General features: G+C 43.3%; 1 protein-coding gene across 2 annotated transcripts in view; it reads left to right on the top strand.

Annotated features, from left to right (window-relative positions):
- LOC135558607 (chromodomain-helicase-DNA-binding protein 7-like) overlaps positions 1–15,168 on the top strand; it is a 117,077-nt gene that overhangs the window by 71,502 nt on the left and 30,407 nt on the right. For both annotated transcript variants that reach the window (XM_064992536.1, XM_064992535.1), the window contains exons 13-21: positions 462–638; positions 888–1,130; positions 1,238–1,424; positions 2,042–2,252; positions 3,371–3,566; positions 4,954–5,121; positions 6,587–6,766; positions 7,105–7,215; positions 12,720–12,928. In XM_064992536.1, the coding sequence (XP_064848608.1) occupies positions 462–638; positions 888–1,130; positions 1,238–1,424; positions 2,042–2,252; positions 3,371–3,566; positions 4,954–5,121; positions 6,587–6,766; positions 7,105–7,215; positions 12,720–12,928 (1,682 nt within the window). The remainder of the gene's footprint in view (positions 1–461; positions 639–887; positions 1,131–1,237; positions 1,425–2,041; positions 2,253–3,370; positions 3,567–4,953; positions 5,122–6,586; positions 6,767–7,104; positions 7,216–12,719; positions 12,929–15,168) is intronic.

The following is a 15,168-nucleotide window of genomic DNA, read 5'->3' as shown; positions in this document are numbered from 1 at the left end:
TGACTATAACAGTACCATCCACTTCAGGCATGACCTGATGTAACAAGACCATTAAGGCCAGATGCACAGGTAACATGACCTGGTACAGTCGGTTCTAAACCCTAATCTAGGAATAATCCCACAAGAAGCACCTTAGACAGTCAGGTATTTAACAACATTAATCAGAGCTCCACACTGACTGTACCGACCAAATAATGAGTGACTGAAATGTGACCATAACCTACTCCACTAACCATTTAAATGTGTAAACTTACTCCACCAACCTCATATTGAGCAAATATGTTTTACATTATGTTGAGTCCATTTTGATTCAGTAAATTGACCAAAGGCCAGATTTCCCTGACCAGGGTCCAGAGTTTTCCCGATTTTAAGTTAAGTAGGAAAAACTACTGGCCATACACCATGACGCTCGTCCCTGTGTTCTGACCTCGCTCTCTGTCTTCTCCTCCCTCCATCTTCAGGGTCGTGTGATAAAGGGAGCGTACAAATTCCATGCGGTCATCACCACATTTGAGATGATTCTGACAGACTGTCCGGAGCTGCGCAGCGTCTCGTGGCGCTGTGTGGTCATCGACGAGGCTCACCGCCTCAAGAACAGGAACTGCAAACTGCTGGAGGGTCTTAAGATGATGGACATGGTGAGTTGACATGGAGAGATGTCTAGTTGTTAACTTCTATTTCTCCTGTGTTTTTTTTAATACTTGCCATTGAACCTGTTGGAAAATAAGCAATAGTTATTGATAAAATGCTCATATTTTATGGACATCAGTGGGACGTTTCCCCCTTCGTCCTCTCCTATCACAGGAGTAATAAAAAAAACATAGGTCCTTCCAGTATGTCATTATCTAAGTATAGTAAAAACCAAGTCCTCCTCTCCCTCTGTAAAGGAGCACAAGGTGCTGCTGACCGGGACCCCCCTGCAGAACACGGTGGAGGAGCTCTTCAGTCTGCTCAACTTCCTGGAGCCTGAACGCTTCCCCTCTGAGAACACCTTCATGCAGGAGTTTGGAGACCTCAAGACTGAGGAGCAGGTCCAGAAGCTGCAGGCCATCCTGAAGCCCATGATGCTGCGACGTCTCAAGGAGGATGTGGAGAAGAACCTGGCCCCCAAGGAGGAGACCATCATTGAGGTGTTTGTTTCTGTGTTTGACTTTGTGTACGTTCCTCATGGTCAAATGATGTCATTTCTCTCCACTGAGTTTAGCTAACTGATGTCGTTCCCATCTCCTGTTCTCAGGTGGAGCTGACCAACATCCAGAAGAAGTACTACCGGGCCATCCTGGAGAAGAACTTCTCCTTCCTGTCTAAAGGTGGACCGGGAGGAGGGGGCGGCGCATGGGGAGGCGGAGGTGCACAGGTCCCCAACCTGCTCAACACCATGATGGAGCTGAGGAAGTGCTGCAACCACCCCTACCTCATCAATGGTACGGAACATGCACACAAAAGGCGTCCGCATGCTTCCCATCCTGAACAGTTTATGCATATATTATGACAACATTTTGTGACGTTTTGGTCTTCGGCAAAGGTTTTTCCAGCTGTTCGTGCACGCTACATTTGTTCTCGAAGTCTACGTCCCTTCGTTGGTGATTGGTTCTAAGATCTCCTCGACAAACAAGTTTAAATGAATGACAGTTGTCTTGAGTAATCTTAGATGAATTCTGAATATTTTGAAGTCTTTATACTGGCTACGGCATCTCCAAGATGGACAAACAGTACCATTGCTGCTTTTATCTCACATTTTTCAAGGGAGGGTCTTTTAAGGGAGTATGTGAACACATTCGTTCAGGTCACCTAGCTGAGTTTAGCTAGGTGCCAGCCGAATCATGCGGAAGGCTTAACACACACGAACGTAGTCCTCACTCAGTCTTTTGGCTTAGAGCGTCCAAAATAAACACTGAGTGTTGAATTTTCTTGGGTGGGGCACAGGAAGTGCCCTAACCTCTGTTAGTACTTAGCTTGGGTTGGTTTGTGAACTTGCTGGGTTTAGTCTCACTGCTTTTAATGATTCTGATGCATGGCCGTTTGTTTAATGATGTTCTAGGTGCAGAGGAGAAGATCCTGGACGACTTCCGTGAGAACCACCATGCCGAGATGCCCCAATTCCACCTACAGGCCATGATCCAGGCAGCGGGCAAGCTGGTGCTGATCGATAAGCTGCTGCCCAAGCTGAAGGCTGGGGGACACAGGGTCCTCGTCTTCTCCCAGATGGTGCGCTGCCTGGACATCCTGGAGGACTACCTCATCCAGAAACGGTACGGATCTGACCTTTTACCCCTGAAGATTTGATTCGAAGTACCCCTTTTATGTTCTCTCCCAGATTTTCTCTTCCATTCCACTCTTACCTAACCCATGGGACTGAAACTGGGGCCCTGTGTGCCAGATGCGGCCTGCAAGCCAATTCTTTTAAAAATATTTATTTTTTTAAATGTGTGATTTTGAGAACCCTACCCGAACACGGAACCCAAACTGGCTGCGTGCGTGTGCCATCGTGCGCTATAATGCATACATTTATTTTGTCCCCCTTCACCAAACGCGAGCACGACACGTAGGTTAAAATATCAAAACAATTTCTGAGCCAATGACGTTAATTTGGGGACAGGTCGAAAAGCATTAAACATGTATGGCAATTTAGCTAGTTAGCTTTCACTTGCTAGCTAATTCGTCCTATTTAGCTAGCTTGCTGTTGCTAGCTAATTTGTCCTGGGATATAAACATTGAGTTGTTATTTTACCTGAAATGCACAAGGTCCTCTACTCCGACAATTAATCCACACATAAAACGGTCAATCGAATCACTTCCAGTCATCTCTCCTCCTTCCAGGCTTTTTCATCTTTGAACTTATATGGTGATCTTATATGGCATCTACACTTTCATAGTATTACCACGACAACTGGCAACACATTTAGTCTTTCAATCACCCATGTGGGTATAACCAATGAGGAAATGGCACGTGGGTACCTGCTTCTATAAACCAATGAGGAGATGGGGGAGGCAGGGCTTGCAGCGCGATCTGCGTCAGAAATAGAACTAATAGAACTATTTTAGCCGTTGTCAATGCAGATGCTCGTTGGCGCGTGCGAGTAGTGTGGGTGCAATAATTGAATAAGATTTCTACATTTATTTTGCAACGCACGCGACGTGAGCGGTGTGGTCAGCCTATAATGCCGCTCCATAGATTATTTCTTCTGATGATGGCCGTGTGAGGGGTAATGCATTTGAGCTTCACCATATTTCATACTATATATAAATGTCATGTATTTTACTAGTCATCTGCGTGAGCACATCAATGACAGTCATAAATGTGGGTTGTTTTTTATGATTGTGTTTTATCTGTTGCTAAAGCTGACTATGACTGTCTCCTTTCGACCAGGTACCCGTATGAGCGTATCGATGGCCGTGTGAGGGGTAACCTCCGGCAGGCTGCAATTGACCGCTTCTCTCGTCCGGACTCTGACCGATTTGTATTCCTGTTGTGTACCCGGGCCGGAGGTCTGGGCATCAACCTGACCGCTGCCGACACCTGCATCATCTTTGACTCTGATTGGAACCCCCAGAATGATTTACAGGTGAGTGGGCTGGGCTTGCAAATAGAGCATTACCACTTTGTTAACTTCTTGAAACTCCCCATCCCGGATCCGGGTTTGTGACTAAAGCCTCAGTCTCATTAGCATAACGCAACGTTAACGATTTCTGAAAATCGCAAATAAAATGAAAATAATGCGTCTGCTCTCAAGCTTAGCCTTTTCTTAACAACACTGTCATCTCAGATTTTCAAAATATGCTTTTGAACCATAGAAATTGACTAATTTGTGTAAGAGTATGCAAAGCTAGCATAGCATTTTGAGTAGCATTTAGCACGCAACATTTTCACAAAAACCAGATAACCAAATAAATAAAATCATTTACCTTTGAAGAGCTTCTGATGTTTTCAATGAGGAGACTCTCAGTTACATACCAAATGCGCAGTTTTTCCTGAAAGCGTCTGTGTGTAGGAGAAATCGTTCCGTTTTCTACATTGCGTCTGGCTACCGAAATGAACCGAAAATTCAGTCACCTACAACGTAAAACTTTTTCCGGATTAACTACATAATATCGACCGAAACATGGCAAACGTTGTTTGGAATCAATCCTCAAGGTGTTTTTTCACATATCTCTTCATTGATATGCAGTTCGTGGAAGCTTGCTTTCCTCTCTGTATCGCATGGAAAAATACTGGCAGGTGACTTTTGCGCACCAATTTCGGCGCAGGACACCGGGCGGACACCTGGTAAATGTGGTCTCTTATGGTCAATCTTCCAATGATCTGCCTACAAATACGTCACAATGCTGCAGACACCTTGGGGAAACGACAGAAAGGGCAGGCTCATTCCTCTCGCATTCACAGCCATATAAGGAGACAATGGAAAACAGAGCCTCAAAAATCCTTGTCATTTCCTGGATGCCATCTCATCTTGGTTTTGCCTGAAGCTCACGTTCTAGGGCACGCACAGAGAATATCTTGGTATTTCTGGACACGTCAGAGTGTTTTCTTTCGAAAGCTATCAATTATATGCATAGTCGAGCATCTTTTTGTGACAAAATATCTTGTTTAAAACGGGAACGTTTTTCATCCAAAAATGAAATAGCGCCCCCATCAATGTAAGAGGTTAAATACTCAAGTTGAAGATGTAATTTATGGAATACTGTGGTCACTACTACACAGGTAAATACCGTGCTACTTCAGTAAACTTTGAAAGAAGACAGTCCTGTTAAGATACAGTAGAGACACATGTTGAAACGTAGTAGACAGGTTCATAGAAACTCATAAACCAGGAAACAAACAATGTTATCACACCACTGGTACACCACTACATGACTTTGTTTGTTGTCAGTTGGTCTATGCTTTACTCAATCTAAGCTTTCTAAGTTTAAAAAAAAATAATCTTTCTCACTCTTTTCCTCTCCCTCTCTCAGGCGCAAGCCAGATGCCACAGGATTGGCCAGAGCAAGGCAGTGAAGATCTACAGGCTGATCACCAGGAACTCCTATGAGAGGGAGATGTTTGACAAGGCCAGCCTTAAGCTGGGCCTCGACAAGGCTGTGCTGCAGTCCATGAGTGGCCGAGAAAATGCAGCCAACGGGGTACGACACACAAAAACACGCACAGTTAACCTCTTGCGACGAGCAATCCCGGATCCGGGATCGTAATCATAGCCTCAAACGAATTAGCATAACGCAGTGGACATAAATACCCCTAGTAACTTTTCCTATTCAAGAAAATCGTAAATGAAATGATTTTTTAAATTTATTTGATTTTCTTTATTTAACTAGGCAAGTCAGTTAAGAACAAATTCTTATTTTCAATGACTGCCGAGTGGGTTAACTGCCTGTTCAGGGGCAGAACGACAGATTTGTACCTTGTCAGCTCGGGGGTTTGAACTTGCAACCTTCCGGTTACTAGTCCAACGCTCTAACCACTAGGCTACCCTGCCGCCCCAAACACAAGCTTAGCCTTTTGTTAACAACACTGTCATCTCAGATTTTCAAAATATGCGTTACAGCCAAAGCTAGACAAGCATTTATGTAAGTTTATCATGGCATAATGCTATGCTAGCTCTGCTGGCAGCAGGCAACATTTTCACGAAAATAAGAAAAGCAACCAAATTAAATCATTTACCTTTGAAGAACTTCGGATGCTTTCACTCAGGAGACTCCCAGTTAGATAGCAAATGTTCCTTTTTTCCAAAAATATTATTTTTGTAGGCGAAATAGCTCCCGTTTGTTCATCATGCTTGGCTGAGAAATCGACCGGAAAATGCTACCATTACAACGCCTAACTTTTTTCAAAATTAACTCCATAATATCGACAGAAACACGGCAAACGTTGTTTAGGATCCATCCTCAAGGTGTTTTTAACATATATATTCGATAATATATCTGTCGAGGCAATTGGTTTCTCATAAGAAGGAAAAATGCCTACCTCAGTATTTTACGCAAGATTTTCTGCTCCCTTACGGCTATTCTTCAATGGAAATGCGTAAAAAGACGTCACAATGCTGTAGACACCTTGGGAAATACGTGGAAAACGTATGCTCATTCGTAGCTCATTCACAGCCATATAAGGAGTCATTGGCATGAGGCGGTTTCAAAAAATGCGGCACTTCCTGGTTGGATTTTTATCTGGGTTTTGCCTGTAACATCAGTTCTGTGGCACTCACAGACAATATCTGTGCAGTTTTGGAAACGTCAGTGTCTTCTTTCCAAAGCTGTCAATTATATGCATAGTCGAGCATCTTTTCGTGACAAAATATCTTGTTTAAAACGGGAACGTTTTTCATCCAAAAATGTTAATAGTGCCCCCTAATGCATAACTGTTTTCACAGCTCTGAAACAGTTAAAAAGTAAGACAAGGCTTGGGGACATGTTAGTATTGTTTTTCAACGTTTTGTGTGCGCCCCTGTTGAAAACATCTCTAAAACAGATTGCTCACCTGCCTTTGTGAAGAGAGGTTCTTCTCAACCATACTTAATTGTCTTAATAAAGGTGAACTATTGTTGATATACTGAGCTCAGTAGTCTAAACCATCAAATGTGCTCCACCACCTCAGGTTCCACAGCTGTCTAAGAAGGAGGTGGAGGACCTCCTCCGTAAAGGAGCCTACGGAGCTCTGATGGACGAGGAGGACGAGGGCTCAAAGTTCTGCGAAGAGGACATTGACCAGATCCTCCTGAGACGAACCCAGACCATCACCATTGAGTCCGAGGGCAAGGGGTCCACCTTCGCCAAGGTAGCTTCAATACGCTGTCTCCCATGTGTTCTTAGCACCATTTTTCTAGCGTGGTCAGTAACATAGGAATTGAATTACTATAACAGATTTCCCATTCAAGTCAATGGGTTTAGGTGTTCTGATGGCCCATTCTAGTAATTCTATTTCTATGCACATTACCAGTAGAGAGCCAGGCTCTTTCAGAATCCAACTGTGCAGTGTCAGTGGGAGCTTGTTCCAGTGGCCAACCCAGCAGCACTTTTTTGAGATCAAAAGCGTAATTGGAAAAGAAAGACGGAGAAAATGCATTCAGGAGATTCACCATTGGGACCGTTTCTTCTTTTACCCATACTCCCCAGGCGAGCTTTGTGGCTGCTGGGAACAGGACGGACATTTCCCTGGAGGACCCGGACTTCTGGCAGAAGTGGGCCAAGAAGGCGGAGCTTGACACGGAAGCCATCAATGGACGGGTGAGCTTCGAGAAAATGTATTGTGGGAAATGTAGTGTAACCGGGATGACGTAAGGGGCAAAGACTTGGCTTGGTCAGTATTTGTCTCTCAAGGAATGCAACAACAAAACAATGCTGAGGGTTGAACTGTAACCGATAGTGTTATCACGATACCAGAATTTTGACTTTGATACCAATACCAGGTTTAATATCACAATATTAGATACCATCAAGATACTCTATTCCAAAATGATACCAAGGCAAAAACAAGAAGGCTAATTAGCCCTAGTCACAGTGGCACTTGATCTAGACAGATAAACTTAGCTACTGCTCTGTTTAATCGTTGGTTATCTTTTGAGATCAATATCTTTACATTTGAATTTTTTACGTCAGTGTTTTTCAGAGACATCCATGTATGTCTTAATCAATTATAAACTCAGCAAAAAAAGAAACGTCCCTTTTTCAGAACCCTGTCTTTCAAAGATAATTCTTAAAAATCCAAATAACTTCACATATCTTCATTGTAAAGAGTTTAAACACTGTTTCACATGCTTGTACAATGAACCATAAACAATTAATGAACATGCACCTGTGGAACGGTCATTTCGACACTAACAGCTTACAGACGGTAGGCAATTAAGGTCACAGTTATGAAAACTGAGGACACTAAAGAGGCCTTTCTATTGACTCTGAAAAGCACAAAAAGAAAGATGCCCAGGATCCCTGCTCATCTGCCTGAATGTGCCTTAGGCGTGCTGCAAGGAGGCATGAGGACTGCAGATGTGGCCAGGGCAATAAATTGCATTGTGTTACTGTGAGAAGCCTGTTGTGTCTTTGCTATGCCGGATTAAGTGATGACATGCTTTTCTATAAAATCATTTTTCTGTAATTAATATTACCTGATTGAACTAATCATGTAAATGTAATTAACTAGAAAGTTGGGATACCACGAAAATAACGTTTATAGAGCTGTTATCTTCCGAATAAACTCTTTGACCTGATAATCTTTTACATCAATAGCGGTCAATTCTTAATCGTCACCTTATTCAGTCTCAACCAAGAATTCTACGACTTCAGATATCTTCACAAACCCTGGCTAACAAGTTGAATCAGCAATACAAAATTTGGTTTAATTATTTATTTACTAAATACCTAAACAATCACACAGAGTTACACACACACACACACAGGATGGGTCATATATTGATGACTAATTATGTCAAAAGAAAACATCCCTGGCGGACGGAACAGGTATGATTACTGCTTTGCTGGTTACACAAAAAAAGGGGGTTGGGTTTCGAATGAAAGCACCGGAAGACTTAGGAACAAAGGAATTTGGTCTCTGATCGGACCTTGTGAAGCTATGCTATCGTAAATACAGAATCTTATGCATTCTAAATAACCGCCCATTTGGAAAAGGAAATGCAAGAAATATCTACTCTGAGCGGTGCTTCAATAGGTTGGTCGTAGATGGAAGGCCATGTTGCCCAACAGAGATCTCCCTTGTCCTTTGAAGAATACAGTGGGGCAAAAAAGTATTTAGTCAGCCACCAATTGTGCACTTAAAAAGATGAGAGGCCTGTAATTTTCATCATAGGTACACTTCAACTAACATTGTGGGATTTTCTTATGAATTTATTTGCAAATTATGGTGGAAAATATATTTTTGTTGTTGACCAAATACTTATCTCAATACTTTGTTATATACCCTTTGTTGGCAATGACAGAGGTCAAACGTTTTCTGTAAGTCTTCACAAGGTTTTCACACACTGTTGCTGGTATTTTGGCCCATTCCTCCATGCAGATCTCCTCTATAGCAGTGATGTTTTGGGGCTGTTGCTGGGCAACATGGACTTTCAACTCCCTCCAAAGATTTTCTATGGGGTTGAGATCTGGAGACTGGCTAGGCCACTCCAGGACCTTGAAATGCTTCTTACGAAGCCACTCCTTTGTTGCCCGGGCGGTGTGTTTGGGATCATTGTCATGCTGAAAGACCCAGCCACGTTTCATCTTCAATGCCCTTGCTGATGGAAGGAGATTTTTACTAAAAATCTCACGATACATGGCCCCATTCATTCTTTCCTTTACACGGATCAGTCGTCCTGGTCCCTTGGAGAAAAACAGCCCCAAAGCATGTTTCCACCCCCATGCTTCACAGTAAGTATGGAGTTTTTACCAAAAAGTTATATTTTGGTTTCATCTGACCATATGACATTCTCCCAATCTTCTTCTGGATCATCCAAATGCTCTCTAACAAACTTCAGACGGGCCTGGACATGTACTTGCTTAAGCAGGGAGACACGTCTGGCACTGCAGGATTTGAGTCCCTGGCGGCGTAGCGTTTTACTGATGGTAGGCTTTGTTACTTTGGTCCCAGCTCTCTGCAGGTCATTCACTATGTCCCCCCGTGTGGTTCTGGGATTTTTGTGATCATTTTTGTGATCATTTTGACCCCACGGTGTGAGATCTTGCGTGGAGCCCCAGATCGAGGGAGATTATTAGTGGTCTTGTATGTCTTCCATTTCCTAATAATTGCTCCCACGGTTGATTTCTTCAAACCAAGCTGCTTACTTATTGTAGATTGTCTTCCCAGCCTGGTGCAGGTCTACAATTTTGTTTCTGGTGTTTCTACTGATAACAAGTTCAAACAGGTGCCACTAATACAGGTAACGAGTGGAGGACAGAGGAGCCTCTTAAAGAAGAAGTTACAGGTCTGTGAGAGCCAGAAATCTTGCTTGTTTGTAGGTGACCAAATACTTATTTTCCATCATAATCTGCAAATAAATTCATTAAAAATCGTACAATGTGATTTTCTGGAATTTTGTTTCTCATTTTGTCTGTCATAGTTGAAGTGTACCTATGATGAAAATTACAGGCCTCATCTTTTTTTAAGTGGAGAACTAGCACAATTGGTGGCTGACTAAATACTTTTTTGCCCCACAGTATGTCTTGTGGTAGAACGGATACGTTGTCGTACCGTCGTGTGTTTGGTAGAAGAGATACTTTGTTCGTCCTTTCCAAGCCCACGTTTACAGCTGCTGCTGCTCACTCAACGGCTAGGACGTATCACTTCTTTCGTGAATAAAAGTTCAAAGTTCATACCAAGTTGCCATACTTTAAGCTCACGCTGAAGTTTGCTTAGTTCTGTAGTTTGATATTAGCCCTTTTAACGTATGGACCGTCGTCCTCGGGAACACACATGTTAATTTCATTAACAGGGGCTTATGTAGTGGGGAGAGAAGGGCGTGTTTCATAGTTTACAACCAATGTCTGTTCACTTGGGCGGGGCCACAGAGTGAACAGAATTTACCTTATGGAAACAATTATCTCATTTAGAAGCTAAAATTACATTTAATCTTTTCACATAGTTTCATATTTAAATGTTTAAATTGCACAACAATTCCATGTGAATCTGATAACTAGAATGTGTAGACTTTCCAAGATACAGTTTGTCATCCTATCATCAGTAATGTCTCAGATGACAACTGATCTGACCTCATATTCTTTAAGTACCAACGCATATTTTCAACTGGTTGGATTACCGAAATATGGTTCTGTTCACCACCCTTTTGATGTTACCCAACTCTCTGTTAACAAAGGGCTTTCCAAGAGTCACTCTGTAGACTAGAGATAGAGGAAAGGGGGGGAAAGGTATTTATGTGGGTCATAAACCTCACCAACAGGCCAACGTCACACCCGACCGTTTAGACAGTGCTACAGGGAGACAGGACGGACACCTGATCGTCCTCGCAGTGGCAGATTACGTGTAACAACACATCTGCATAGGATCGGTACACCCAAACAGCACACCTTTGGGACAGGTACAGGATGGCAACAACAACTGCCCGAGTTACACCAGGAACCCACAATCCCTGCATCAGTGCTCAGACTGTCTGCAATAGGCTGAGAGAGGCTGGACTGAGGGCTTGTAGGCCTGTTGTAAAGGCAGGTCCTCACCAGACATCACCGGCAACAACGTCGCCTATGGGCACAAACCCACTTGCTGGACCAGACATTACTGGCAAAAGGTGCTCTCCACTGACGAGTCGTGGTTTTGTCTCACCAGGGGTTATGGTCGGATTTGCGTTTATTGTCGAAGGAATGAGCGTTACACCGAGGCCTGTACTCTGGAGCGGGATCGAGTTGGAGGTGGGGATCGTCTGTCATGGTCTGGGGTGGTGTGTCACAGCATCATCGGACTGAGCTTGTTGTAATTGCAGGCAATCTCAACGCAGTGCATTACAGGGAAGACATCCTCCTCCCTCATGTGGTACCCTTTATGCAGGCTCATCCTGACATGACCCTCCAGCATGACAAAGCCACCAGCCATACTTCTCATTCTGTGCGTGATTTCCTGCAAGACATCTCACAGCAAAAACTGGCAAATCAGTCAATGAGCAGATGCAGTCCATGAGCAGATGTGCTCCACACCAGATACTGACTGATACTTTAGATTGACCCCCCCCTTTGTTTTGTTTGTTCAGGGACACATTATTCCATTTGTTAGTCACAAGTTTGCTGAAAATAAACGCAGTTGACAGTGAGAGGACGTTTCTTTTTTTGCTGAGTTTACAATCAATTTGACTTTGTTTTTACCAATATAACTATAATTTCATAATGGTGGTAATTTATTTTAATGGTAAATCTGGATTGATAAACTGGGTTAATCAGGATGTAGCCGAGGCAAGGGTTTCCATTAGCCGGTAATAGCCGATTTTTGTCTGGTAAAATAAATAAATATAAAAGCCAATAAATAATATTCATCCAATGCAAAAAACCATTTCTACTTTAAATAGATTTTTGTATTAATCTAATTAGATTTCCGCACGGACATCAACCTTAGGCGATTAACTGCCTTGCTAATGGGCAGAACGGCAGATTATTTCACCTTGTTGGCTCGGGATTGGAAACCAGCATCCTTTCGGTTACTGGCCCAACGCTCTTAACCGCTATGGGAATGGTAGAAACCACACCAGCATTTCCCCACCCTGTAGACGCCACGTTACAATACCGGAGATCAGTGGTATTCTCTCCCTCATAAGCGTTAATTAATTAGTCTTATTACCCCAGGCTAGCCATGTGTGGAGCCCCAGTCATAACTGGGCTACGGTGAGCTAATTTAAAATGGTGGCCGTGGGAATCTCTTTATATTCCTTAATTACCCTGAGTTCCCCTCTTCAGTGGACCCAGAGGCAGTAAGCAGCTTACGCTGCCTCCAGAGGGGAGCAGAGACATCACTTAGTCAGTCTAAAGCAAGTCCTTTTCTCTCCTCTCCTCCACGCCGCTCCCGTACTCGCCCTCCCTCTCCCCAAGGGCCCTGGAGTATAGCACTTAATCCAGCCGCATAAACAGACACGTCAGCTGTTTTTTTATAGCTATATTGAGTTTAGCGGGGAAACTATGCTAATGAGGTAAATAATAAAAACAACATGCTACCCTTTTTTTTGGGGCATTTTAACACTTGGGAGATGGAGGAGAGGGGAAAGTGTGATTGCTTTTTTTGACATGTTTTGTTTTTCTCCAAGAACACCCTTGTGATTGACACTCCCAGGGTGCGGAAGCAGACACGCCACTACAGCTCAATGAAGGAGGACGAATTGGCAGAGTTCTCAGAGTTGGAAAGTGACGGCGAGAATGAGAAGCCCTTGACCAAACTCAGGCGACCCCAGGACCGAGCTCACGGGTACCCCCGCAGCGAGTGCTTCAGGGTGGAGAAGAACCTGCTGGTTTATGGGTGAGTGGACATCTCTAACATGTTTGTTAGTCTTTCAGAAAGGTTGACTGTTCTCTAAACCCTGGCCCTTTTGGAAGGGTAACTCTAGATACTAGGGGCGTGCCGAGTAGTCGGACAAAACGGGTATCGTAATGGATATAAGCAATTTTCCCGATTATATGATCAAGAGGTTTTTTTGTAATTCTGATCTAATCCTTTTTATTTATGGGTGCCAACTTACATCTTTCAATCAAGTGCGAAGTGCTACGTAGTCTAAACTCAACTGGCTAGTTTGTCTGTTTGTAAATAGAAGGGCAGGCTGTACGCTGATCCTGCTGCTTTGATTGGAGCTGTATTTCTGTGTCCTCGCTTGGTTAATCATTTCACCCAATCACTTCTCTTTCGGTTTGATCATTTAGATTGCTGCTGCCTCCTGGTAGCCTACTATGATAGCAAGCTATCAATGTGCTTAACATCTAGCAAGCTATCAATGTGCATAACATCTAGCAAGCTATCAATGTGCATAACATCTAGCAAGCTATCAATGTGCATAACATCTAGCAAGCTATCAATGTGCATAACATCTAGCAAGCTATCAATGTGCATAACATCTAGCAAGCTATCAATGTGCATAACATCTAGCAAGCTATCAATGTGCATAACATCTAGCAAGCTATCAATGTGCATAACATCTAGCAAGCTATCAATGTGCATAACATCTAGCAAGCTATCAATGTGCATAACATCTAGCAAGCTATCAATGTGCATAACATCTAGCAAGCTATCAATGTGCATAACATCTAGCAAGCTATCAATGTGCATAACATCTAGCAAGCTATCAATGTGCATAACATCTAGCAAGCTATCAATGTGCATAACATCTAGCAAGCTATCAATGTGCATAACATCTAGCAAGCTATCAATGTGCATAACATCTAGCAAGCTATCAATGTGCATAACATCTAGCAAGCTATCAATGTGCATAACATTTAGCAAGCTATCAATGTGCATAACGTCTAACTAGCGGGGAGAAGGTAGGGGAAAGATGAACCGCTGATGCACCTTCTGACCAACTTAGGCATATGAAAACAGTTTTTTTTCGATCACTTGTGTCATCCAATCCGACTGTCAATTTATGGATACGATTAAGACTGTGTAGGTCGGCACACCTCGTAGACCTGAACGAATTTAGTAGATGTTTAATGATTTGGTTAACTATCCATTTTGCAGTCTTGACAGACTAGGCGATCGACTTGGTTTTGCCATAGTGGTAAATTTGGTATGGAGACGTGCCCATTCCAATGTCTACCTCTAGACTCCTGAGACTGCAGGGGGGATGTAAGAAATATGTCAGACAAGCCACAAGCCTACCAGAGGGATATTACCATATCTACATCTTCTCACTCAGGAAGTCAAATCAAATGTATTTATATAGCCCTTCGTACATCAGCTGATATCTCAAAGTGCTGTACAGAAACCCAGCCTATAACCCCAAACAGCAAGCAATGCAGGTGTAGAAGCACGGTGGTTAGGAAAAACTCCCTAGAAAGGCCAAAACCTAGGAAGAAACCTAGAGAGGAACCAGGCTATGTGGGGTGGCCAGTCCTCTTCTGGCTGTGCCGGGTAGAGATTATAACAGAACATGGCCAACATGTTCAAATGTTCATAAATGACTAGCATGGTCGAATAATAATAAGGCAGAACAGTTGAAACTGGAGCAGCAGCACGGCCAGGTGGACTGGGGACAGCAAGGAGTCATCATGTCAGGTAGTCCTGGGGCATGGTCCTAGGGCTCAGGTCCTCCGAGAGAGAGAAAGAAAGAGAATTAGAGAGAGCATATGTGGGGTGGCCAGTCCTCTTCCGGCTGTGCCGGGTGGAGATTATAACAGAACATGGCCAAGATGTTCAAATGTTCATAAATGACCAGCAGGGTCAAATAATAATAAGGTAGAACAGTTGAAACTGCGTGTCGGAGCTTCAGATTGCTGTGTAAGTTAAATGACCCTACATGTGAGTGGACAAGCATTAGCACTCTGTGACCATTATTTCATAAATGACCAGCATGGTCGAATAATAATCCACCTGAGAGATCTCATATCCTGTCTGGTTTATTAGCTGCCAGGTCCTTGAAGTATGATGAGGTCTAGGGTGTGTGCTTACCTCAGTGGCTGAACACATGCTGCGGTGGTCTGGGGGGAAATAATGGTCACAGAGTGCTAATGCTTGTCCACTCACATGTAGGGTCATTTAACTTACACAGC

Source organism: Oncorhynchus masou, chromosome 17 (assembly GCF_036934945.1).
Source record: "Oncorhynchus masou masou isolate Uvic2021 chromosome 17, UVic_Omas_1.1, whole genome shotgun sequence".
NCBI classification, from domain to species: domain Eukaryota; kingdom Metazoa; phylum Chordata; class Actinopteri; order Salmoniformes; family Salmonidae; genus Oncorhynchus; species Oncorhynchus masou.
This window is presented reverse-complemented; position numbering and strand designations above follow the sequence as displayed.